The sequence below is a fragment of the Salvia hispanica genome, chromosome 2 (assembly GCF_029641045.1).
Source record: "Salvia hispanica isolate PSC_SH4W2 chromosome 2, Shi_PSC_v1, whole genome shotgun sequence".
NCBI classification, from domain to species: Eukaryota; Viridiplantae; Streptophyta; class Magnoliopsida; order Lamiales; family Lamiaceae; genus Salvia; species Salvia hispanica.
Window position 1 is genome coordinate 7,831,667 of NC_142693.1, and position 24,589 is coordinate 7,856,255.

The 24,589-nt window shown below is 40.1% G+C and overlaps 6 protein-coding genes and 1 long non-coding RNA gene across 8 annotated transcripts; 1 reads left to right on the forward strand and 6 right to left on the reverse strand.

Annotated features, from left to right (window-relative positions):
- Position 1: 1 nt before the first annotated feature.
- On the reverse strand, positions 2-3,511 carry LOC125200993 (long chain acyl-CoA synthetase 4-like). The gene is made up of 17 exons (XM_048098850.2): positions 3,332-3,511; positions 3,197-3,260; positions 3,019-3,108; positions 2,822-2,927; positions 2,610-2,686; positions 2,492-2,531; positions 2,320-2,414; positions 2,072-2,239; positions 1,860-1,970; positions 1,684-1,771; positions 1,544-1,610; positions 1,363-1,438; positions 1,164-1,281; positions 825-1,070; positions 583-722; positions 334-516; positions 2-252 (listed from the first exon to the last, which is right to left on the reverse strand). Exons 1-17 carry the CDS (start codon positions 3,484-3,486, stop codon positions 97-99), a joined length of 1,980 nt encoding a protein of 659 aa, XP_047954807.2. The 5' UTR covers positions 3,487-3,511; the 3' UTR covers positions 2-96.
- A 570-nt stretch (positions 3,512-4,081) lies between these two features.
- LOC125202634 (non-specific lipid-transfer protein-like) lies at positions 4,082-4,494 on the reverse strand. The gene is made up of 2 exons (XM_048101080.2): positions 4,169-4,494; positions 4,082-4,088 (listed from the first exon to the last, which is right to left on the reverse strand). The coding sequence occupies exons 1-2, from the start codon at positions 4,492-4,494 to the stop codon at positions 4,082-4,084; spliced, it is 333 nt and encodes a 110-aa protein (XP_047957037.2).
- A 1,223-nt stretch (positions 4,495-5,717) lies between these two features.
- Positions 5,718-10,189, reverse strand: ATG6 (AUTOPHAGY 6). Of its 2 annotated transcripts, none has more exons than XM_048100446.2 (10): positions 9,906-10,188; positions 9,075-9,439; positions 8,742-8,912; positions 8,288-8,412; positions 8,066-8,114; positions 7,698-7,856; positions 7,531-7,616; positions 7,246-7,317; positions 6,687-6,836; positions 5,718-6,303 (listed from the first exon to the last, which is right to left on the reverse strand). In XM_048100446.2, exons 1-10 carry the CDS (start codon positions 10,054-10,056, stop codon positions 6,069-6,071), a joined length of 1,563 nt encoding a protein of 520 aa, XP_047956403.2. In that variant the 5' UTR covers positions 10,057-10,188; the 3' UTR covers positions 5,718-6,068. The 2 variants fall into 2 exon arrangements, with proteins under 2 accessions (XP_047956403.2, XP_047956404.1); XM_048100447.2 differs by having other exon boundaries at positions 6,119-6,303; positions 6,687-6,763; positions 9,906-10,189.
- A 6,775-nt stretch (positions 10,190-16,964) lies between these two features.
- On the forward strand, positions 16,965-19,235 carry LOC125201403 (Ubiquitin-like superfamily protein). Its single transcript, XM_048099489.2, has 3 exons — positions 16,965-17,850; positions 18,271-18,832; positions 18,945-19,235. Exons 1-3 carry the CDS (start codon positions 17,108-17,110, stop codon positions 19,089-19,091), a joined length of 1,452 nt encoding a protein of 483 aa, XP_047955446.2. The 5' UTR covers positions 16,965-17,107; the 3' UTR covers positions 19,092-19,235.
- Positions 19,236-19,487: 252 nt separating this feature from the next.
- On the reverse strand, positions 19,488-20,641 carry LOC148931510 (uncharacterized). The gene is made up of 2 exons (XR_016135903.1): positions 19,961-20,641; positions 19,488-19,837 (listed from the first exon to the last, which is right to left on the reverse strand). It is a non-coding gene; the product is annotated as an uncharacterized LOC148931510 (long non-coding RNA).
- Positions 20,642-20,875: 234 nt separating this feature from the next.
- On the reverse strand, positions 20,876-22,220 carry LOC125186057 (putative RING-H2 finger protein ATL21A). The gene is made up of 2 exons (XM_048082376.2): positions 21,510-22,220; positions 20,876-21,391 (listed from the first exon to the last, which is right to left on the reverse strand). Exons 1-2 carry the CDS (start codon positions 22,198-22,200, stop codon positions 20,949-20,951), a joined length of 1,134 nt encoding a protein of 377 aa, XP_047938333.2. The 5' UTR covers positions 22,201-22,220; the 3' UTR covers positions 20,876-20,948.
- Positions 22,221-22,738: 518 nt separating this feature from the next.
- LOC125186068 (putative RING-H2 finger protein ATL21A) lies at positions 22,739-24,149 on the reverse strand. Its single transcript, XM_048082386.2, has 2 exons — positions 23,493-24,149; positions 22,739-23,339 (listed from the first exon to the last, which is right to left on the reverse strand). The coding sequence occupies exons 1-2, from the start codon at positions 24,106-24,108 to the stop codon at positions 22,879-22,881; spliced, it is 1,077 nt and encodes a 358-aa protein (XP_047938343.2). The 5' UTR covers positions 24,109-24,149; the 3' UTR covers positions 22,739-22,878.
- Positions 24,150-24,589: the final 440 nt, after the last annotated feature.

A 24,589-nucleotide genomic window follows, 5' to 3' on the forward strand; every position in this document is an offset into this window, starting at 1 on the left:
GTTGTAGAGGTGTAAATGCGTGGTATTTGAGATGATTGGTATGTTTTCTGATCTATTCTAAAAGGTACATAAATCAGACTCTTATCTGCATCTCTCTCATTTGGTGTTCTTGTACATATCTTCAATGGGCTTCTGGTAATACTTGAGAAACTTGTTCCTCTTCTTCTTGTAAGTGGGAGTTATAAGGTCGCGTTCCATGTCAAATGGCACCGGCTCTAGATACACGCCTTTGATAAACTCAAATCCCTTCAACTGCAAAAGAAAAAAACATCATTTTTCACAAATAAGTTTCCTAATATCTTCATCCTTCAACAATCATGGTCATAGACAAACCTTGTTCTCTTTCCCAGTCTTTGTCAGCTCTGTAAGAATGTAGTCTATAGCTCTTGTATCTTTGCATATGGCACTAACATCTCCATCAACCTTGTTCTCTTCAGCCCAACGCTCAAGGGAATCGAGGTTGGGGTTGACAACAGCAACGAGGAATGACTCGTAGCTGCTGCCATATATCCATATCTGTCGATAAACATGCATCAGAATAATCTGATCATGCAAAATACTGTGATACAGCAGGGAACTCACCGAGTCTATGGTGGACGCTAGGGAATAGATGCCTTCCAAGTTCTCGACTGACACGTACTCCCCCTGTGAGAGCTTGAAAATATTCTTCTTTCTGTCAATGATCTTTAAGCTCCCATCTGGCTGCCATTCGCCAACATCCCCTGTGGTAATGCATTGCCTTATTAGTACTAAAACGACGAGGTGTTTTTTCAAGAATCTTGAATGATTTTGGAACTAGCTAGGTAGTGAATCTGTCTACCTACCTGTGTGGAACCATCCATCAATCATGACCTCCTTGGTGAGATCTTCGCGCTTGTAGTAACCCGAGAACAAGCATTTCCCTCTTATGCATATCTCTCCACGAGAAGTTGAAGATAGTGCGTTATATTCCATATCAGGAATAGATTCTAGGCGTATGTCTACCACAGGGAGGGGAGGGCCAACTGTGGCCACCATACTTAGCTCATCGGGCCTTGCAACGAACGATCCTGCGCAGGTTTCTGTCAAACCTGCATCACATTACCACTCTTTTGTCAAAATTCTTAAACACACAAGTTTGTGACTTTTGTAGTAATCATAAACATTTTATACGCCCAATCTACCATATCCTTGTAAGACATGAGCACAGGTAACAACGCGTAGATATGTCTCCACGTTGGGAGAGAGGGGCGCTGCTCCAGATAGGATAAGGCGCAGTTTTCCTCCTAGGCCTTCTCTGACCTGTATATTAGGGTGTAGTAAGTTTGTAGAATTTGAAGGCGACAGAAAAGATTCATACGTTGCATTGTACAATCAAATCACCTTCTTGAATACAAGTTTGTCGATTTTTGGAGCTGCCTCAGAATGCTTGTACCCTTTGCTCATGTTATGCAGCTTGCTGCATTTTTTTTTGTCAAATGCAGTGTTATATGTAAGAACTACTATTAAAGTTTTGTTCAAATTCTATAAGTGGATGAATGGAGTGAGCACATTCAGTACTTACTAGGCATAGGCCGCGTTGAAGAGTGTTTGTCTGATTACGCCAGCCGAAGAAATTTTTTCCATCAATCCTAGAGTTGGTTGGCCAAATCATTCTACATGAGCTTCTACTCTTTCAAGATTTTAGGACATGATTTGTTATACCTGTGTATATCTTGTCTAGAACGCGTGGAACAGCACATAGGACTGTCGGTTTGAGCTCTTTGATGTCGTCTAGAAGCTTTTTGATATCCTGATGAGACCACTCACTAACATCAGATAAGATAATTTCAAGAGATGCTGCAGTCTATTTTGATTTTTTTCTATTTTCTAAAACTTGCCTTATGCCAAAATCCAATCGAGGCGCCCTTTGAGATGAACAGTTCTTCAATAACACGGTCAAATATATGCGCCAGTGGGAGATAGGAAAGGAACACATCTGCCTCACTGAACTGTAAATGCAAGAGAATAGGTAAATAGAAGAAGATATTATGCTATCTTCTGTACCAAATTATTTATTTTTATATATAAAAAAGTATGAAAAATGTCACACTTCTTCATTTATGCTCTCTAAATGGTGATTCACTCCAGAAATAACTGACAGAATGCTCTCATTTGAGATCATCACTCCCTTTGGATCGCCTGTCGTCCCACTAGTGTACATTATTGTGCAGATATCGGTTTTTTTCTTCAGCGGGATGTCGTATCTCTTGCTCTTTCCCTGAGAAAGCCGCATCGTATTACAATAAAACTCTTGTTTGGAAATCATGAAGAAGATTATTAGGCCTAGAGGAATTGTACCAGAAGCAAAAATTCACTCCAAGAATATATATTTGTGCCAAAATTTGCAGCAACCTCCCTTTGTTCTTGAGTTACCTCTCCAAAGCTTACAATAGCTATACGATGTTGTGAGTTTCTGATTACGTATCCTTCAAAAATCACACACTTACAAAATTCGAAGGAAAAAACTTACTTTTCAAGTATTTTTCAGAGCTGGGAAAGGTTTTCAACAGCTGCAGTATGATAGTCAAGATCAATCAATTATTTACCATAAGTAAACAAGAAAAAAGTGAAAAAAAAAACTGCATTACCTCAGAGATTTTGGTTTCTTCTACGAATGCAATTGAGATCTCAGCATGGCAGATGATGTATTCCACTGCACCAGCACCTGGAGTAAAACATAGAAGAGACGGGAGAGCCCAAAATTAGTCGAAAGTTCAATACCATAGAGTGTCGTATAATATGCAACTACTTTTCTACGTTGATTTTGGAAGAAGAGTGAAGGAGATGGAGCGGAGCTTACCTAGAGTGTCGTATAATGGCACACAGTAGAGACCGTGTGCATTGCATGCCTGCATGCTTACAACCCAACGCGTGCAATTTGCACCATAGATGCCACATTTGTCACCCTGCACATGTTTAGAAACTTCTGTCATAATTTAGCATAATTTTTTTTATCTTGAACTCAACATTTGGTAGAATATATGTAAAAATTCTTACTTGAGTGACACCACAAGAACGGACAGATGCACCGACTGCTAGGACTAAATCGTACACTTCTTTGTAAGTTAACCAAACGTATTGGCCCGCCTGCCAAAACATGCTTAAACAAACTGTGACAGTTGAAATACAAAACATTTTTTGAGAAAATGCATAAAAAATCTCCTCATGCTACTACCTTTCCATCTACCATTTCTCTTTCGCCAAGCATTTGGTTATGGGGGTATTTCTCCACAGATTGGCTGCAAAATTTGCATACATTATCAAGTAATTATTTCTATTTTCTCTATTTGTATACTGATAAAGTCCTCACCAGAAACTATCCCAGCAGCTCTCCAGGCCTTGTGGCAACGGCCTGAATCCATCTTTGACAATCGCGTTTCTGTAAACTGGCCCAATTGATGGCTTCCCATCTTTAGCTTCTCTTGCCTTCTCAATCTCTATGATGAACTTCTTATTTTCTGCCATCTCTCTCTCTCTCTCCCTATCTAGTTTTTTTGTATGCAAAAGTTGAGTATTAAAACTGCCTTCTTATAGGATGGATAAACTGAAACTTCAGTGGAGCCTTTTCAAGATTCTTGGTGACCAAAACATAAGTTTCTGTTTTTATATTTTTTCAAAGCCAACCACCCAACAATAAATTGACAGTAGTTTGCTTCAAGAAGAAGGAAACAGATGTTTCGTCCATGCATACGAATAATTCATCGCGGCTTACATGAGATAATCTAGCTAAAAAATTAAAATTAAAAATACAGCAGATATATTTGATTCAGTTCCATAAATGTTAGGTAAATCTGATCAACCCCTTTTTATCATCACCAATATTTATTCTCTTATTGGTTTACTATTTCCTCATAGTAGTATAATTCATAAGACATAAGCACTGCTTATACATGTAAAAAGAAGAAAGGAAAAGGCAAATATCTTTTATCCAAATGTTTATTCTCTATCTCAACAGGATCTATTACATCATCATATTACAACTTGTTTGATTTATTTATTCTTTTTCCCAAACAACTAAAGATTTATCACCTCCACCAAATCATATCTCCATCTTCATAATCTAGGCCCTGCAATCATCATCCAAACAAATCACAGTCAAAAGTGAAACTGAACATAGTAAAAAAAAGCAAAGAAAATTGTTGCTTACTTGGAGCAATCATAGTCTTTATCAACGGGCGGTAACTCAAGGTTTGATCCACATTTCTTAGGAAGAAGAGGGATAAGCTTGGGATCATACTTATAGGAAGAAAGAGCTTGCTTCACACAGTTACAAATGGCGGTTCGATCTTCTTTGGTTTTAGCGTGGCCACTTAAATCATTCACCCCTTGGCAGCACTCAGGGGAGGCACCTTTTCCCTGCAGGTACTCGAGGCAAGGCGCTACATCCTTCACAACCAGCACACATGAAGGAGCAGAGACGACGTATTTTGAGACGAACAAGAGGAGGCCGAGTATGTGAAGGAAGCGACTCATTTTGATGTGGAAACAGAGGAGTTTCCAGTGAGGCTTATATAAGTAGCTACATTTGTTTTAGTTAGTTGAGTTTGTTTAGTAATACTATGTTTCTTGTGCGGCTTTTTTTATGTGATATTTGCATGATCCTCTGATTGTCACTTTTTTTGCGTTGTTCCAGAATTCAAGAAAACATGGTTTCGTTTCAGTCACTAGTATCTTATTTGTAAATTTCACCCTTTTCAATCTCGACATAGTTACATATCATCAAACTTTTACTCAATAATTAATTGCTAACGTAGATCAAGTTAGCTCTCATTACAGCCTGAGCCAATCGGGATACAGCCATGCCCGGCCCAAAAACTGGCATGGCCATTTTCTGGGTGTGTAAGTCACTTATCCCGAGCCTTTTGTGCCAATACATATAACCAAGGCTTGTTGTATGGCAACAAAAACGGCACCTAACTCGGCTAATGCTAATCCTACCACATGAGGTCCGGCTAGAAGCAACCACTAGGCCTGCAAATTTAGTTCGCGGGTTTCGGGTATACCCGATCCCGACCCAATACCCGACGGGTTTTGGGTACCCGACTCGAAATTATGGGTTCGGGTACGGGGTTTGGGTAGTTATAATGTTAGGATTTTTCGGGTTTGGGTGTGTTAGTATAGGGCCTATGGCCCGTAGGGTAAATCCAGAGTAAATTTAGTTAATCACATGTAGATTTATGCCAAAAATTTCTTTATTTTAAAATTAAGTAGTGTCTATTTATCTAATTATAGTATAGTCATGGAATCATAATCTAGAGAAAGCTAAAGTATTAGAATTGAAGTTTAGACTTTTAATAATAGTCAATAAATAGTATTATTCTGTTATTTTTAATAATTTAATAATTTCTATTCTCATCACAATATAATTTATATAAAAGAACAAATTTGAAATACTAATTTCGGGTTTATGGATACCCGATTAGTTAGGTTCGGGTACCCGCACCGGGTATTAGGATACCCGAATTCACATACGGGTTGGGTATTGGGTATAATATTTTTGAAATTTTGGGTTCGTGTACCCGCGGGTACCCGAATTTACAGGCCTAGCAACCACCCTTGAAAGAGTGCATAATAGATCACCGTTGAGCATTCTTAACCCAAAGATAAACGGGATTAAGCGATCTGTGGGATGTAAAAATATATTGGTAGAGAAGCAATCTTTGAGGAAAGCTTATTAATCATAATAAGTATGGATATGATAAACAGTAAGGTAATCATAAATTTCGAGTTGAACACTTTAAACACTAGGAAAACTTATCTGGTTCCTTTCAACTATACATAACTATGTAATACTCCTACCAATCAGATCAAATCATAGCTCGATTACTAAATCGAGCATGATGAATTCAAACAACGAAAACTATTAAAATTAGAGCAATCTTATCATGTCAACAGAGAAGAAGTAAGATTACACCGTGCTCGCAACTCAGAAACTGCATTTGTGGTACAAGTTGGAGTTGCTACGCCTATTTATATAACAGCTGTTTAATCACATTGTGCACTGTACAATCATTCTGGTCTCTAACCTTTCTATATGAGCAGAAGATTTACTTTGACTGTAACCTGGTATCGGCTGGTCTTTTATTGTAGATCGACCCAGCGCTTGAGACGTCTGTATGGGTTGCTACGGAGGCAGTGAGCGGCTGGAAGTTTGTATTCCCAACAAACCAGTAGAGAGCCCATTTGAGATCACAAAGGGTGTATTTAAGAGCCTTGGTCCAATACTCCTGCTTATTGAAGCTCTGTGTTATGGAGTAATTTTCCACTTTGTCATTCTCAATTCTGTAAATACATCATGTGAAAGTCAGAAACCAGAGTAGATTGGTAAAAGCTCTCGCACAACATCATTGTTCTCATTAAGCTTTAAAAGTAATTTTAGGCCCGACTAATAAAGCTGCACCGCAACTGATTGCGATTAGTTGGTCGGATGAAAGCAAGCACAATAAACTACGTCCACTTAACGTTAACTTAAGAGAATCAGCAGAGGAAACTAGAGACAGCAGCGCTTCCGGAAGTATCAAGGAAATGCAGGAATGGTATGCGTTTCTTGAGATTGGGGATGCTTCTGATTTTACGAATTCAGTAGCTAGTAGCTACTTGCCTTTTTTGAATGAACAGTTAACTGATACCACCAATGAAAGACATGTATATTCAAATCAACTTACTTGTAAGGAAGCTTGAAACATTTCTCTGGAGGTATGTTGTTTTCCTTATCCTTTGAGTTTGCAAATTCCGCAAACTCCTGTAGACACGTTAAGAATAACGTCATAGCTTTGTCATAACGAGTGCTCCAGAATACATTAACAGGGCCAAAGCTGGTAAATAATTAACATTAGATGTGTCAATATCCAAGTAAGATCAAACAATTGTGCTTAATTAAATATACAGTAAACCACGTGTCCCGTTAATTTAAAAAAGAGCAGCAAAATTATGGCAGGCTACATCTGTTAGGTATAAGAAAGAATGAGAATATACCTAGATATGCACAAATAAATGGAACTAAAGGCACAGTCTACAATTAGACAATTAGATTCAGAGAAGGTCGCAGAATAAAGATGCAATTGGAATTATTGGATTCTGACAGCATGAATCATTATGAATTTATGATATGCACAATAATCAACCCCACTACAAAGTATTATCAATGTTTTACTTCCCTTTTGGATGTGGCCAAAGAATAATGTCAAATTTGGTAAACTGATATGGGCATCATTTCCAACTTACAGCTCATAAGTATTATTGCTGCTGTCCATTATGCGAGGATAACTTCCCATTGGAACTATTTTAATGCGATATCTGAAAGCAAGAATTAAGGAATAACCATTGAAAAGGCAGAGATTTCATTATTTCAGTTCTATGAAAATAACACTCAGATATGCTTGAGCAGAAAATAAAGGATAAACCAGAAAGGTAACATAAAATTTTGAACTCAAAGTTCATTGCTAGATACTTTTACAAAGTAGAATATCAGAAAATAATATGCAGGCATTCGATATTATAGAAGGATACAGAAACTTTGGTCTGAAGTATTGTGCCATCGTATGAAGGAGAAGGCAAGCTTGCCCCCAAGCAGCATTTATCTCATCCCACTCGACCTAACAATATTCCACAGGCCGGGTGAAAAAGGTGGACATTTAAAGAGAAAATAACATTATTCATTTACACCATTAATATACCTGAACTTTAGGAAGTCTTCCCAGGCGAAAGTTGTTAATAGTTCCAAATTCTCCATCATACCAGATCGGGAAGGCGTCATTTAGCACATTGGTGCGCTTCAACTGCTCTAGGTGAGCTTGTGAGACCTCAATCTTCGCCAGAATTGCATCCCGCTCTTCCTAGTGACCATACATTTGAAGCTAAATAATTTTACAGAACATATTCTGAGAGAAAAAAACTAGGACAGATAGGAGAAAGGGATCTTTTCTTTTCATGCATCTCTATCTTCTAATCTTAAGGAAGCATGGCAAGTATAATGCTCATAAGGAGGGCTGCGAGGAAGAGCATGAATAGAAACTAAGATTCCAGAGGAGCAACTGAGACAAACCTGATGAGAGATCAACTGAAACTGGAAGTTATTGAACTCCTGCCAGTATCTGTAAAAGATAGAACACTATATGAATAATCCAAAGGAATTGCAAGAAATATGGCAACAAAGAAATGGAAAATGAAGAAGAATGAATGAACAAAAATATGCACATTTTTCTCAGACATCACCACAGAAACAACTCAAAGGCACATGTCCAATAATGAAGTTTATTGGCATTACCGTTCTTCTAACTCTTTGAACCGGCTAGACTTTAACTCCAGCTCATTTAGTTCAGCAGTTACTTCAGCGCATTGTTTCTCTGTTTCTGCAATTGCTGCTTCGAGCTTTCGTTCTTCTTCTTCTATCTTATAAGTTAACCAAATATGACATAATCAGTCTTTGAATTCTAGTTAGATACCAAAAGGGCACACTTCCCACAAAGTTAAAACTTCAGTACCTACAGCATAAAGTGATTAACTATTTCCCCTTTGACATTGATTACATAATTTCTGGAGATACATAAGCACGAACTACAGTGGATTTCCATCATGAAGATTTAACATCAACAAATAACTTGAACATTCTGCTAGATGAAAGACAAACTGGTAAACAAATATAGCACTGAGCTCCATAAAATTCACATATACAAAACAAACATGACATACTAATTTCAATATGATCATAGAATAAGCACCTTCAGTTTCTCCTTAAGAAACTCTGGTTCGCTGAGCACAGTTTTGGCTTCTCCTTCCAATCTTTGAAGACACATTTCATAAGATTTTATGTCCCTATTCACATCTTCAACCTCCTTATCAAGTTTATCAGACAAAACACGCATGCACTCCAGGCACATAGGCTGCTCAACCTGAACATAAGATGTACAGAACATAAAGGAGTTATGGAAACTGTTAATTACATGCCACATGCAGAACATGAAATGTTTGAAGTCAGAATAGTACAATGTGGAATCTTAGACAATATGCCACAAACTTTTGCAATAAACATGAATATCATATATTATGTGGACCTGCGTTTGCGTAGTGGCAATATCAAATGCACGATTCAGGACTGTTATTGTGGAGTGGAAGCCTGAATTGTGTGGTTGCGTTGGGGAGCTAGTGGGTCCACCCTCAGGTGATGACAAGTTGGTCCCACCTCCATCACCTCCAGGTTCCGATTTATACACTGAAGCAGCTGGCGGAGGTAACACAACAAATGACTCATCTATTGCCTTCCCAGACTGGCTAGCATCTGGGTTCATTGCTCCACCTCGGGGGCGAGGAGGAACACCTGGGGTCTGATTCCTTTGCTTTGGCAACACAACAAATGAGTGGTCCATCCGTGTTGAACCAGAAACACTACCAGTTCCAAGGATTGAAGAACCTTGCATACCTGCACAACACACACCAAAAATCTCAATGCAGAATACTTATACTTATCAACTTGCACCTAAATAAAACTATGCACTTCCGATAGAAGAGGGCTTCATCTACATAGCTGACAAAAATCGAACTGGGAGAGAAAAATAAGGCTAAATTCACATATGAGCTAAAGCAACTACACATCATGCTATGCCCTAGAAGCACAATAAAGCACATACTTATACAAACAATGCACTAAACTACAAACTTCTCAATCAATCCTGCTCAAACAAAATCTCGATCACTCGAAAAAGTAAATACTAAGAAAACAACCAGTTTAGCTACAAATTAAGCATTTTTTTTCCACAAATCCCGTTCTCCATCACTGTACAATCTAAATATAATATTCCATCAACCACAATTTCGACAATCAACTCGAGTGGAAAAAAAAAACAAAAAGAACAAAAATTGAAAGGCGAGAATCATAAAATTGAAACCTGAGCCGGGGAATCTGTCGGCATAGGAATCGACGCCGACGATGCAGAGACTCTGGCGGCAGTTCTGGCAGAGAAACCGCGGGAGATTGGGGTCGACCGCCAGGATCCGACCCTTATCAGAAACGTTGCTCGCGCTTCCGTTTTTCTTCATATCAAATTGAATTTTGTGTATCCCTCGAGGCTCGATCACTTTGAAATTCTTCAATCAAAATTTGGATGATGAATATATTTGTTTAGTTCGCAAAGCAACAGATTAGTGAGATATCGTGCATCCAATGGAAATATGTTTCCCTAAAACGTGGAAATAAAGAAAATAAAAAGATAAAGTTTAACGAGTAATTTTACATTTTTAATTCTTTATTAAGAATTGTGTATATTTTACCCATTTTTAACCTAATTAAGATTTGAGTATATTTAATTCTTAATAGTAATGGGATTTAATATATTTTTAATTTATACACGATGAATCGATGATGCATTAAATATACTGAAAAATAGCATAAAGCTGGTTGGAAAACTATATGTCAATATGAAGACTCAATTATGATAGTATATGACATGAGATTTCATATCTTTTGAAATTGGAGATTAAATTTGTTGAACTTTCAGAAATTCGAGGCATACAACTTTTTTAGAATAAGAGATTTTCTCATTTTTATTTTCTTTTTATTACTATTTCCCTCGTACTAAGGGCATTGGCAATGGTTCGGACGATACGCCGGACGATGCATCATCCGTCGCATCGTCAGCCACTGCAGCATCGCGGACGACGGGTTAACCATCGTCCGCAGACGATGCGCGGAGGATATCCCATCGTCCTTTCGCATCGTCCGCCACTGTGGACGACGCGGACGATGGGTCGGACGATGCTCACGCGTTTTGTTTTGTTTTTTTTTTTTGTTTTTTTCCAAATTTTTTTCTTATTTAAACACTACAATTCTCTACCATTTCACACACTCCAATTTCACATCTCTTCAATTTCTTTTCAATTATTCTCTCTCATCGTCTCAAAAATGAATCACGACGACTACGATTTGAGTACATCGGATGGCTGCAGATGGCCTTGACTCGAGCCTTGTTCAATGCCGTTAATGAAGCCAATGCGGAATGCTTGACACAAATGCAGCGGGAGCAGGCGGTGGCGGCGGTGGCGCGGGTCCCTCGCCCGATACGACGTTGGACGTATGTCCCCCGCGAGCACGACGTAGCGCACGAACGTCTGTTTGCAGATTATTTTGCCGAGAATCCAAGGTGGGGCCTGAATATTTTTCACCGACGTTTTAGAATGAGCCGAGATCTTTTTCTCCGCATTGTGCACACGTTGGAGGGACGTGATGAGTACTTCCAGTTTCGGGAAGACGGGATCGGCGGACCCGGACTTACGCCGTTGCAGAAGTACACAGTTGCGATTCGCCAGTTGGCCTACGGCACAACAACGGATATGTTCGACGAGTACCTTCACGTCGGGGATACAACTGACCATGAATGTCTCAAGAAATTTTGTAAGTTAGTTGTGGAGGCTTTTGGCGACACATATTTGCGACATTCGACTGCTGATGATTGCCAGAGCCTGATGCGGATGCACGAGACGGTGCACGGCTTCCCTGGGATGCTAGGGAGCATCGACTGTATGCACTGGCAGTGGAAGAACTGCCCGACGGCGTGGAGAGGCCAATTTACTAGCGGTTACAAGGGCAGGCACCCGACGATGATCCTAGAAGCCGTTGCTGACCACCGCCTTTGGATCTGGCATGCCTACTTTGGTGTAGCCGGGTCGAACAACGACATCAACGTCCTCAACTCGTCCACCCTATTCGCCAATCAGTGCAGGGGTCGCGGTCCGGCCATCCAGTTCACTGCCAACAGTCGCACACATCATATGGGGTACTACTTGGCCAATGACATATACCCAAGGTGACCTGTTTTTTTTAAAGACGATCAGCTGCCTAATTGGTGAGATGAGAGTTTTGTTTGCGGCAATACAGGAGTCCGCGCGGAAGGATATGGAGCGGGCTTTTGGGGTGCTCCAATCGCAGTGGGCAATCGTGAAAGGTCCGACGCGTTTCTGGTACAAGGAAGTCATCACCGACGTCATGTATGCGTGCATCATCATGCATAACATGATAGTCGAACAAGAACGTGGACATTTCACTGATTGGGTGGATGATGAAGCCGGATCTAGCTCCAGCACGACGACCTCGTCTGTCACTCGAGGATTACCGATGGGCTTCGGTGCGGTTCTACAGCGACAGGCCTCAACGCGCAACCAACAAGACCATACTTAGCTCATGATCGACATGATTGAAGAAGTTTGGAACCGCAACCGCCGCCGTTGAGAAATTGTAGTTTTTTTATTGCATATTGTAATGTTTTAATTATAATGAAATGAAGCTTTTTTTTCCAAATTTTGAAGTATTTAAATATTCAAATAATAGATAAAATGCTTAGGGCGGGTTATAGTCCGTCCCACTGCAGGTGGAATGAGAGAAGAATAAAATGCTGACGTGGCGGTGCATAGGGCGTCGCTTAGGGCATTACACTGTGAATGCCCTAATATTTATGAATTGATCAAATTACCCACATAGTATAATTTAAAACCCCAATTTTGAAACTCTTCTACCGATCGCGTATGTGATACACTGATACTCCTTAATTCTGAAATTCTGTCGCAGCCACCCTCCTCCTCTTCCCCTTCACCGCGTCCACCCTCCTCCCCTTTGGTTCCGGAGTATGTGTGTTTTTGTTATAAGGAAAGGAAAACAGTCCCAAAAAGAAAATAACATCCACGGCAAAATCTGCAACTTCCTCTCATATAGGAGTATAAATTTTGTGGGATTATTTTTTTTCTTGCTCTAACTTGTAATGCATTTTTTTAAATTCATCATTTCTTGAATAGAAATTTAATCGATAAAAGAGTTTCAAAATTGAACGTATATACCTCTAAAAGAGGAAAAAGCTTTAGGTATAAAATATATGAAATTGTCAAAATGAAATGATGCATAATCTCGCATTCTCGCTCTTCATCTGCTCGTCTCCGGCTCTGGCTATGCTACGGTCACACTTTGTCTCAGTTTTCTTCACCGATTATGTTACCTCCATGAATTTCACCACTTACCACATTATTGTGAATTATTAAAAGACTTTATTACTCATGGAATGAACTCAAATAATCTTAAAATGATCTCATATATTGAAAATTCTAAGATTTCTAAAACACAATCTCTTCCACCCCATTTTATTATCTAGTGATTGGGATTTACTCTCTAATTATGCACTAGAGGGGTGGCGGCTATATAAAGTTACTCTCGATTTATAGACTTTTAATTATAAACAAAATATTTTATTTATTAAAAATATTTTTAAAAATAGAATAAAATTATAATTTAACAAATGGTTTATACTTAAGTTGGATCAGTGGATTAATGGAAGATTAAATTTTGTAATTTATAATCCTTTACATTAGAAAAGTGAATTTTGCATCATTTGATAAAGTCTATTTATAATTTTTTTGATTGCAACATTACTTGTGAGTTAGATATGATCAGATAAATGGATTTGCACTTGATTTTTTTTTCTTGCTTACTATATATAAATATGTTGAGTTTTGATACAAAATCAATACCTAGTTTACTAAAGCATTTTGGTAAAACCTAGTGAGTTTAAAACTCAACTTCATCAATTTTTTATTTCTGATTTTATTGTATTTGTCCATATTCACTGTCTTCATTTTTCTTTTTTTAATAACATGTTTACATTTTTATCATCATGTGAATTTCATTAGTATGAATATTAATTTCAAAGTTTAATATAATTAAATTTTATAATAAATACATTTAAATAAAAAATTATAAAATAAAAATAAAAAGGTAGGACTCATAAATAATTAAAGAAATAAATGATGAATATTGTGAATTCTGTTTTTAACTTACTCGTATAAAATAACATTTAAAGTGCTGTCGAGTTTATGAATAATGCATTTAACAAGGGTTTTAAGAACTTTTATAACTTTTAGTTTTATTACAGGAGGGGGAGGGGGAGGGGGAGGGGGAGGGGGAGGGGAGTGTTATATCGTTAACTCAATACTTAATTGCTAACTACAACTAAATAATAGTCATTAGATATTTAAATTAAAGGCCTACATCATCAACCCCGAAATGTCAATACGATCAACAAAAAATGTCAATAAGGTCATAGGATTAATTCCAAAAAATATCAATAGGGGTATTAATGTTAATTAACCACAAAATTAGTTATAACTAACTTTTAAAAGAAATCACAAAACTTTAAATTCATATAACATATATCAAATTAAAGATAATTTTGTATCCCAACGATAACTATATGCATATGTTCCGACGTCAAAATTTGAAATTTTTTTTGAAAATTTTAAATTTTTTCGTATAGCAGAAATGTCAATATACTATATAAAATATGTCAATATAATACATGTAGAATGTCAATATAAGCAATGAGTTAACATTCTTAAAGCATTGTGTTGACATTCTCAAAGCATTGTGTTAATATTTTCGAAATACTATATTGACATTTTTCATTCAAAACCCTAATTTGGAGTTTTTTTAAGTATCTTTTTCGATTTAATTAATAAAAATGAAAATTACACGTGGCAAATTATAGACCACGCGTTTTCTAAAATCCTATGGCCTTAAATTAGTTGTAGTTAACAATTAAATGATGAGTTAACAATTCATCATTCCCCTACTACATGAATATATCTATATATTTGCAATTTTAATACAACTATTTAAAAAAAAAAAAAAACTTTTAACACGAACCTAAAGATTGGATTTATTTTGGGTGAACTAATTAAAAACTAATCAAGATAGCGATTTAGAGCATCCGCAATGGTGCTTAGGCCAGCCATAGGCCAACCATTCTCTCCCCTGCCACGTCAGCAACACTAAAAAAACCACCTGCCACGTCAGATTTAGGCCAGCCATAGGCCAGCCGCAATAAAAACAATTCAAAATATACTACATTTACGGAATTAAAATTGCGATATACGGAATTAAATTTACGACACATATACGGGAAAAATAATCCATTCCATTAAAAAAAAAGTACAAAGATTTTTAAAAAAAAGTACATGATTTTTTTTAAAAAAAAAGGGCTTCAACACACGAGCCCCGCCACTCTCTACTCCTCATCGTCGTCGCCGTCGTCCTCGTCGTCGCCGCCGCCGTCTCCGCCGCCGCTGCCGCCACCCGTGGTATCTGAGCCCACGTCGGAACCCCCCAGCCGTGACCTCGCGATCTCTAAATCAGCACGCATGCTCTCGAGCATCTCGTAAAGAAACCTCTTCTCCGTGGGGTCAGTGGCGTTCTTCCACTCTCGGAAGACCTGTAACATCTGAGCCCGCGTTTGGTTACGCGAATGGAGAGTGTACTCGAGTGGGGCGGCTGGGAGGGCGGAGGACTGGACCTCGCGGGACGATAGGGGGGATCCGCCCCTCGCAGCCCGCTGCGCCCGCTTGTGTCCAACCGGGCGGGGGCGACCAGTAAATGAAGGAGGGGATGGAAACTCCTCAACATCCGGGGGGAGGTCGTGGGATCCGCCGCTGCTGCCGCTGTAGTCGCCGCTATAGTTACGTCGCTGCTTCTTCGGCCACCCAGCGTCGCACCCCGCCCGGAACTTCTCGGAGTCCTTCAACAACAAGAAGCACTCCCAGAAGGTGAACTCCTTATACTTCCCCTCCAAGGGGAACTGACTCGCGGCGATCCTCCGGGCGTCGTCCTCAGTCTGCCCACTTCTGAGCTGACGGAGGGCGTTGGCGTACAAATTCGCAAAACGGCCCACCGCGGCCCTGGTGCGCTCCCACCCTTTCCGGACCTCCTCGTTGCTGAAGTCCTTCCCGTGCGGACAGTGGCTCTTATAGGCAGCCCTGATCTTCGCCCACATGTTGACGACCCGCTGGTTGTTCGCAACCAGTGGATCGTCGCACACCTCCAACCACCCCTTGGCCATCGCGGCGTACTCATCCTCCGTCCACTTCCTCCGGCCAGTGGCAGCGGGCTGCGATGACTCGCCGACCGCCTTGCCCTTCCCCTTCCCCCTCGTCTTCTTCTTCGGCGCGGCCGGCGTCGCTGGAACGGGAGTATCATCGTCTCTGAGATCGATCCCTATATCATGCAATGACAGAAGGTCATCGCCAGAGAACTGCGTCTCCACCGGGGTCGACGTGTGAGACGAAGCCGTCAAAAAATCAAGCGAGGGCCGATATACCGCGTCCACTCCCGGTGACCCCTGCACCCCCCCGGCATCCCCCCCTGCCACATCATCCCCATCATCTGCTGCAGCATCATCTACTGCTGCATCTGGGGCATACCCCCCCACCCGGGCGCTGACTGCCCGCCGCCCGGCATCCCCCACGGCATACCCCCGGCATACCCCCCTGGTTCCCCCCATCGCCCCCCAGGCGCACCAGCCATCATCCCCATCATCTGATTCCAAGGGATGTTAAATCCCGGGCCCATCTGCCCCCATCTAGATCCCACGGGTACTGTGGGAGTCTGAGAGCCGCTCGTCGCCGGACTGGACTCGTTGTTGTGATCCATCACTCGATGATGCTCTTGAACAGAAAGTTAGAGAGAGAGAAAACTCGTTACAACAAGCGGTGCAAATGAAAATGAAACGAAAATCGCGTTTATATATGATTTAAAAAAAAAAAAAAAAAAAATTCAAAAATCGGCGCTGGCCAATCGCTGGCCGATCGGGCCTCCACAATGGCGGCTAGCCGATCGGCTAGCGCTTCGGCCAGCGACGAGCGATCGGCCAGTCCACGCCGATCCGCTCGCCGAAATCGCGTTTGCCGATTGCAATGGTTCGGCTAGCCGATCGGCTAGCGCGACGAATCGGCTAGCCGGTCGCTAGCCGACCATTGCGGATGCTCTTAGAAATTAGAACGAATCTTTTAATCAAAATTTTAAATACTGTAATGGTTCTTACTGGGCTTACAGTCTCGCTAAGAAGCCCAACCAACTATCAAGTTTTTGAGCAAAGCCCAGATATATTTTGAGTGTTCATATAATCGGAGAAGCATAAATTGGTAGCAAAATTGGGGCGTGATTTCAAGATCATTATCCAGTTTCCTCCTTCAATCAGATTCCAAGTGCGCAGACGTTAGCAGAGAAAGAACAACCGTAACCTCATCAATCCTTCGAAGATCGTTCATCACAAGTTATTCAATGGATGCGTTTGACTCCGAGATTCACCAGGTGTTTGTCAAATTGCTAGATGGGAGCCACCGGATCTTGAATTTTGACGCGCCTTCCGTCTCCATCTCCGCCCTCAAACGCCGCATCGAAGCCCTAACCTCCATCCCCTCCGACCTCCAGCTCCTCCTTAACAGCTCCCGTATCCTCGATGACCACCAAACCCTAATCCTCGGCCAGAATTTCCAATCTTCTGAAACCCTAATACCTGATTCCAGTTCCGAATTGGATCAAAATCGAGGCTTTACTCGATCCCGTTCTGATGGATTTGGGAAGTTTCCTGTTGTGGTGAATTTGTTGCTGAGGCTAAGGGGTGGGAAAGGGGGTTTCGGGTCGTTGTTGAGAGGGGCAGCGACCAAGGCTGGGCAGAAGAAAACGAACAATTTTGATGCTTGTAGGGATATGAGTGGGCGGAGGCTGCGGCATGTGAACGCCGAGAAGAAGCTGGAGGAGTGGAAGGCGGGGGCAGAGGAGAGGAGGTTGGAGAAGATGGCAGATGAGTTCCTGAAGAAGAAGGCCAAAGAGATCAAGAAGAGTGGCAAGGGAAATGGGGGTGATGGTGCTGAGAAGTATGTGGCTAAGTATAGGGAGGATTCCGAGAAGTGTAGGGAAGAGGTGGAGAGGTCGGTGCGTGAGTCGGTTAAGGGATTGATGTTCTCAAAGAGGAAGAACCAGGAGGAGGGGAATGAGTCTGCTGCCAAGAAGTTTAAGATATGGTATGGAATTTCTGAAACTCCGGATTATGATGCATTTGCTTTTTGATTATTTGCATTGGGTTGGTATGAGTAAATTTATTTCTTGAATTTCTTCAATTATAGGGCGATTAGTTAATACTAGAACACGTGATTAATATTCTGCAATGGAGTGTTTTCTGTGACCTGGGTTATCGCCTTATCAGTGAAAACATAAATTTGTTTAGTTCATTGCAGCTTAATTTTTTGGCCTTTGTTGGTTGTGTGAAAGAAGATTATAGTCTTGGTTTCAATACCATTCGTTTGTATATGAGGCTTTTGTTGTAGTTTGAAAACATATATGTTATGAATACAAAGTGTGAGGAACCATGCCTGAATATCGAGTAGTTTATGTGTTCTGTCCACAACATTGGTCATAATTTGTTATTGCACTTTGTTCCTCAGGTATGGTAAGAGAAAATTGGGTGACAGCGACAGTGAAGAGGATGAGGATGAGGACGAAGATGGTACATGCGTAAAAGAAGAGAAAAATGAGGGGTCTGTGATAATAGATGATGGGAATCATTCAGATTCAAGCAAAGAAGTAGGTGGAAGTTCAGGTTCAGTTGCCGGTGAGGAACTTGGTGCTGGAACTATTGAGCAAGGCTCCTCGGGGATTTGCTCAGAGGAAGAAGGTAGCGAGGAGTCCTTAAAATCGACAAAAGGTCTCGATGGATGTGGTGAAGATGGCGATAGTAAAAGTGGGGATACCCCTGTGATAATGATAGAGAGTCCCAATGAAAGTAAAGACAATAATGGAGTTGTTTCTCCCAGCAAATCTCACCCAAGTGAGGTACACGAAGTGGTTAGCCAACCCCCTGGTACCTCTGGTTCAGAGGATGAAGTGGTACTAGCTGCAGAAACAAGAGAAGTTTCCGCAGTGGAATCAGCATCTGCTGCTGCAAGTCTTGAAAATGTAGAGAAACCTCTTAACTTTGATGATTATAATTCAGCTGCTATGATGGAGGTGCGTTTCTGTTTCTCTTCTGCTGATGATATGTCAACCTCAATTATCATGTATTTCTGTAAGGTATAAATGTTGTTGGCAACTTATCCTTTGTTTCATGGATCCGTTGCAGGTTCTTGGCTTGGAACGGTTAAAATCAGAACTTCAAGCCCGTGGGTTGAAGTGTGGTGGCACTCTGAAAGAACGTGCAGAGAGGCTTTTCCTTCTCAAAACCACCCCGTTGGAGATGCTTCCTAAGAAGCTGTTTGCCAAGAAATGAAACCCCTAGTACTACTCCCCGTCTTTCTATGAACGGGGGCTATTCTACTGCTTGTATCGAATAGATGACGAAGTCGTCACTATTTACCGATGATGTATGTGAATTTTCTGTGTGAGCTGTTCAAGAAATGAACTTTCTTCTTCATATCTATCTTGTTCTTACAAATTAAACTTGCTAATATTTGGCTGATATAATTATTTATTATTTATTTTCTTGTACATTTTGGAAAAAAAAGGCTGCTTTTATATTGCAGCTTTGCAAAACATTCAAGAACAGGTATTAATTTTCAATTTGCTTAAAATAATGTATTTGACATTGGTCTTTCAAATGAGTCTGTTATATTATTGTTAGTTTGTTACTAGAACATCTTCAGCATATAGTTGTAGTAAACCTGTATTTAAGCAGCAGGGCTGCAATCACCAGTCACAATAGTATAATTAAATCAGAAAATAGTTTACAATTTTAATCAAAAGCAAGTCAAGTCGGATGAAGAATCATCAGAGCAGCTGTGGCTTGAATCGAAGATATGACTGAAGAGCCATCAATGGAATCTGTCACCACGAGCTGCAAGCATGCTCAAGCCATGACTGAGACTGCCATCAACTACATCTGCAGCCACACTCTGACTTGTAAGAGTGGACTGCAGCAGCGACACTTGGAGTCACTAGCTGCAGATATGCTCGAGACGAAGCCATTGGGGGCGTCTGCAACCACACTCTGAAATGACAGTTGAAGTGGGTTTGACACTATTGCATAAAAAAAGCACATTTCAAATGTTTTTTAAGGAATCGACTGTTCAAAAAGTTGTTATATGATCAACTTTCTTTCCCAAAAGAAAATAAAGACATAACTTCTTATTAAGAATTTACCAGATTGGATGCTAAAACATTGTAACACTGTTATTGGACTAACTCACTCCTAGAGTTCCGTTGCCAAAAACGTGATGAAAATGCAACAATATATCAGCAACCTCTGCTGTTTCCTGTGGAACTAGGATCAATCCATGCCAACTGAAGATCACCATGACAGCCATTGTACACAAACTCTAAAACCTGCGAAACCTGGAGTTGCAGACTGTACATCCTTGATCTTATCCATCATGAAATTTCCGATGCAGGTGCGACTGAGGAGTTGAGTTGCTCAAGCAGCATATCCCAGTGAGATTACGAGAAATTGGGCTTTCGAGAGGGCAGCTTAAGAAGGTATAATTCTGATAGCTCACGGCAACAAATGGATAAGACGAGAGGCTCAAGAGCCTCCATGGAAGGAAGTTGTTTGGATCTTAGAGCCCTATCTGCTGCTGAAAATAGTCGATATCTGGAAAGTAGAATTCCCCAGAAAAAAGGGTGGTTCAGGGAATTTCAGATCATAGGGGGTTATGTGATGAGGATTTTCGAACAGAAATCTCGAAATAGGCAGCAGAAACATAAACAACTTGAGTTGCAATAAGCCCATATTGTTAAGCCATCGGTCACATTTTGGAAAAATAGCAAAGATATGAAAGTTTAAATGTAGCACAGATTTTTAATACTTTAAGAAGAATCTTTACTATGATTCCACTAAGCTTATGCGTTAAAGCGTTCGATGAATAGAAGATAAGAGGTTTCTCCATCAGTTAATGCATTTTTGTTTTAATTTTTATACTTATCCAAAGATATGTGTAAGAGATGACCCATTTATAAAAGTTCATTTGATAAAGTTGCAAGCTTTGGTGGTGATAAAGTTACTTTCACTCTCTTAAGTGGATTTTCTTTTCAGGACCTGATCTTGGAATGCAAGAAAGCTTTTAATACAAATTTGTAGTACTGACTGTCTGATATATAACATACACTTATATAAAGAAACGCACACACAAACTTAGAGAACGGAAAGGGGAGTTCTGCAGATTGGGCAACTATTGCTTTTCAGTAGCCATTGATCTATGCATTCAGCATGAAAAAGGTGTCCACATTGACCCAAACTTCTCACCCTATCTTTGCCATGGTATTCTTCAAGGCATATTGAGCAACACATCAATGCTGTATCTTGATTCCCTTCATCAAGAACCATCACTTGTGAGAAACTTTCCACTTTGGAGGCCTCGGCGCTGGCGGGCCCGCCTGGCGGTGGTGGTGCTACGGTGGTAGCGGTGGAACCTTCTGGGATGTTTCGGGCCACTGTGGTAGTGGTGCCGCCACCGGCTATGAGCTTCAGAAGGCGAATGATGCAAGCTATGCTGAAGAATGTTGTGAGTATAACAGCTAAAGGAATGAAGACAGATGATCCTGTGATCAATTTGACCCATCTGCTCTTGGTTTCACCTGTGAGAATTATTGATTTCAAAGAAGATGATTATACCAAAACCAATTGTCTTACATCATGATAAAATTTCAGAAAAAGTTTAAGAAAGTTGAGAATAGATAATTAACATAACTTAACCTTGTTTGTCTTGACCATAAAGCAGTTCACAATGATGTTGGCAGCTAGGAAGATTCCATGTTAGTTCAAGATGATCAAGATTCTGCCAATCATTGTCTTCATCTGACAACAGGACAGGGATCATCGAGCTAACTATTGGCCGGCATCCTAGCCCTTCAAAATGTCCACTTGAATCTCTAGTCATCGCCACAGTTGCTTTAGTGGAGTTGCTCAGGCATCTGATCTCATACCGACGTGTAAAACGATTTTCGTCACACATGAAAAAAGTGTAATTCTCAACAGAGAAGGCAGCTAGAGGAGACACAGAAAAATTTGTCATGAGCATTCTTGGAAGGCAGTTTTTTGCATATGTCAGAGCTATTATTCTGAGATTGTAGTTGATATCAGTGACATAAAAATCACCAAAATGAGGGAGATTTATCACGGTGCGGCCATCATCATCACATCTCAGATTGATGGATTTGTGACAGTTCATTGGTGGCTCGTCCGTTTCTAGCTTGAAAGGGTACTTTATTGGGAAGAAACTGCTTCCACAGCTTGAATTCGGGCACGAACCTTTGGAGTGGATTATAACAGGGGAGATTATGAGAATAATGAGAAAAGTATGCTTGATTGTAAGATCCATAGTTCCAAAATCTGGAACTATTTTCTGGGTGATTAAGCTGCAAAATATGGCAGCTGAATAATGCATGTGGGAGAGAGCAAACTAGAGACAAAATAGACTTCTGGGGTACTAATACATATCATAATCTTAATGTTATATTAGAAAAAAGCAAGCATTGACTGATCATGCAGTGTTTTACTGTCATCTTAAAAAGAAGAAGACAAAAGTATCATCTTACAATGCTGATAATGCACATAAAGTTGCCATTTTATCTCAACTTTACATCAACAAATGGAAGTCAGATACTTTTCAATGCAATGATCAAATGAATTTAGTTAGCATGAAAATAATGGCGACACCAAGTTAAGACCATGTCCATCTAGAGGGCCAAATTCTTTCCAAATTTTTACATTCGGGCTGCTAACATGATGCACGGAAAGCATGAGATGCGCAGGAAGATGAATGCTTTAGTAAAACTTTGTGATGTTTTAGTTTTATAAAGTCACAGCCGACTAGTGCCCCAAACAAGGCCGCACACAGCACCAGCCCGAGCCGGATGGAACCTGCCTCAAACACCAACGGGTACCACACCAGGCTCAGGGCCAGCTGCGCCAGGGACTAGGAATGAACTGCAAAGATAAAATTTACATATCCCAAAACCAACAAAGAAAATACATGCGCAAATTACAACGTATCAAATATAATCTACATATATTTCACAGTCTCTCTCTCTCTGTCTGACACACACACACACACACACACACACTATACATCAATGATTGAGTTCCTGCAAACTGGACATGTGTTGTTATCTTGGAACCACCTCTCAATGCATTTTGAATGGAAGTAATGGTGGCATGAAGGTATGCACCTGATTACATCTTGTGGACTATATTCTTCAAGGCATACAGTGCAGCAACTACCTTGATCATGACCCTCTAAATTTCCATCATTACATTCAACAAACGTCGAAAAATTCATGGTTTTCAAGCAGGCTTGCTGACCATCAGGGATCATCATAGCTTCAACGCTAACCAATCGTGGCTGAACTACACCATCACCAGCGTTGGTGGCGGTCGTAGATTGTTGTGTCAGAGCCACATCCCTACTGGTGGATCTTGCTGCTGCTACTCTTTTGAATGATGCAACCAGGAATGCCACCACTATGGCCAAAGGAATCAATAAGACGAATTCAACGTGTTTGAACGTATTTCCATTGGATCCATCTGTCATGATTTATTATTATATTTAAATATCCCAATATAGATTTTGGATTCAGCAAAGTTAGTTGTACAAGAAGTCAATAACTATGTAAATTTTTCGGACAAAATTAGTTTATAGAAACTTGCTCTAGAAGTAATATAGATAAGAGTTACTACCTTTTCCCCGAGGTCCAAATCCTTCACAATCAGCACAACTTGGAACATTCCATCTCAACTTGAGTTCACTAAAAGTATCATTCTCAAGAAGAGGGAATTCCTCAGTACTAATTTTGCTGCAGCCATAGAATTTCTCCATTTCTGCAGGCGAAAGCTGGGAGCTAACAACAGTAACATTCGGATCGATGCTGAGGCAATTAATCACTCTAAAATTGTACATTGGCCTATCACCAGGGCAGTTATAAAATGTAAAGTTCTGGTAATCATATACAGGTGCAAAAGCAGAAGAAGAAAGGTTCAATTTCATCAGCCGCTTTGCAAGGCAGTTTTTCGGATCGAGAAGTGTGACTGTTCGTGCAGAATAGTCAACAGAGTTGACATAGAAATCTCCTGAAAAAGGAATACTCAGAACAGTGCTGGTCTGAGAAATGCATGTTAGGTCTATGTAGTGACTGCAAACTTGAGGCAGTTGGCCTTTTAATATGAAAGGGAATTGTATGGAGTAAGGATTGCTACCACAGCGAGAATATGGACAGTTTATGTCGAGGGCATGGATGACTGGATCATCGAGGAAGATGAAGATGAATACAGAAAAGGAAAAATTAAGGATTCTCATGTTGTTAACTGATCTTTTTACACTGTGTTTTTTATTGTATCTTTTTTTCTACAAGGGAAGATATGTGCAGTGCCAAAAACATTGACTGTAAAATTCCCTAAAGTCAAGTTTCAATGATATTGATTCATTACATAAGACAAAATGGTGTCATGTTCCGACTATTTTACCTTGAGTTATAACAAGGAAACATATGTGAAAGACAAAATCAGGTCTTTCTTTATTCTTATTCTTTCTTTCTTCTAGAAAATATATTATTCTTTATTCTTATTCTTTCTTTCTTCAACAATCAAAAAGCTACACGCACCATATGGTAAAAAATATATATTTCGGGAGAGATAGTGTTTTCTTGCCAATGTTACACGTGATGTTGGGAAATTTGTTGGGAAATTGGGAAAAAACATATAATCTTAATGTTATATTAGAAAAAAGCAAGCATTGACTGATCATGCAGTGTTTTTCTGTCATCTTAAAAAGAAGAAGA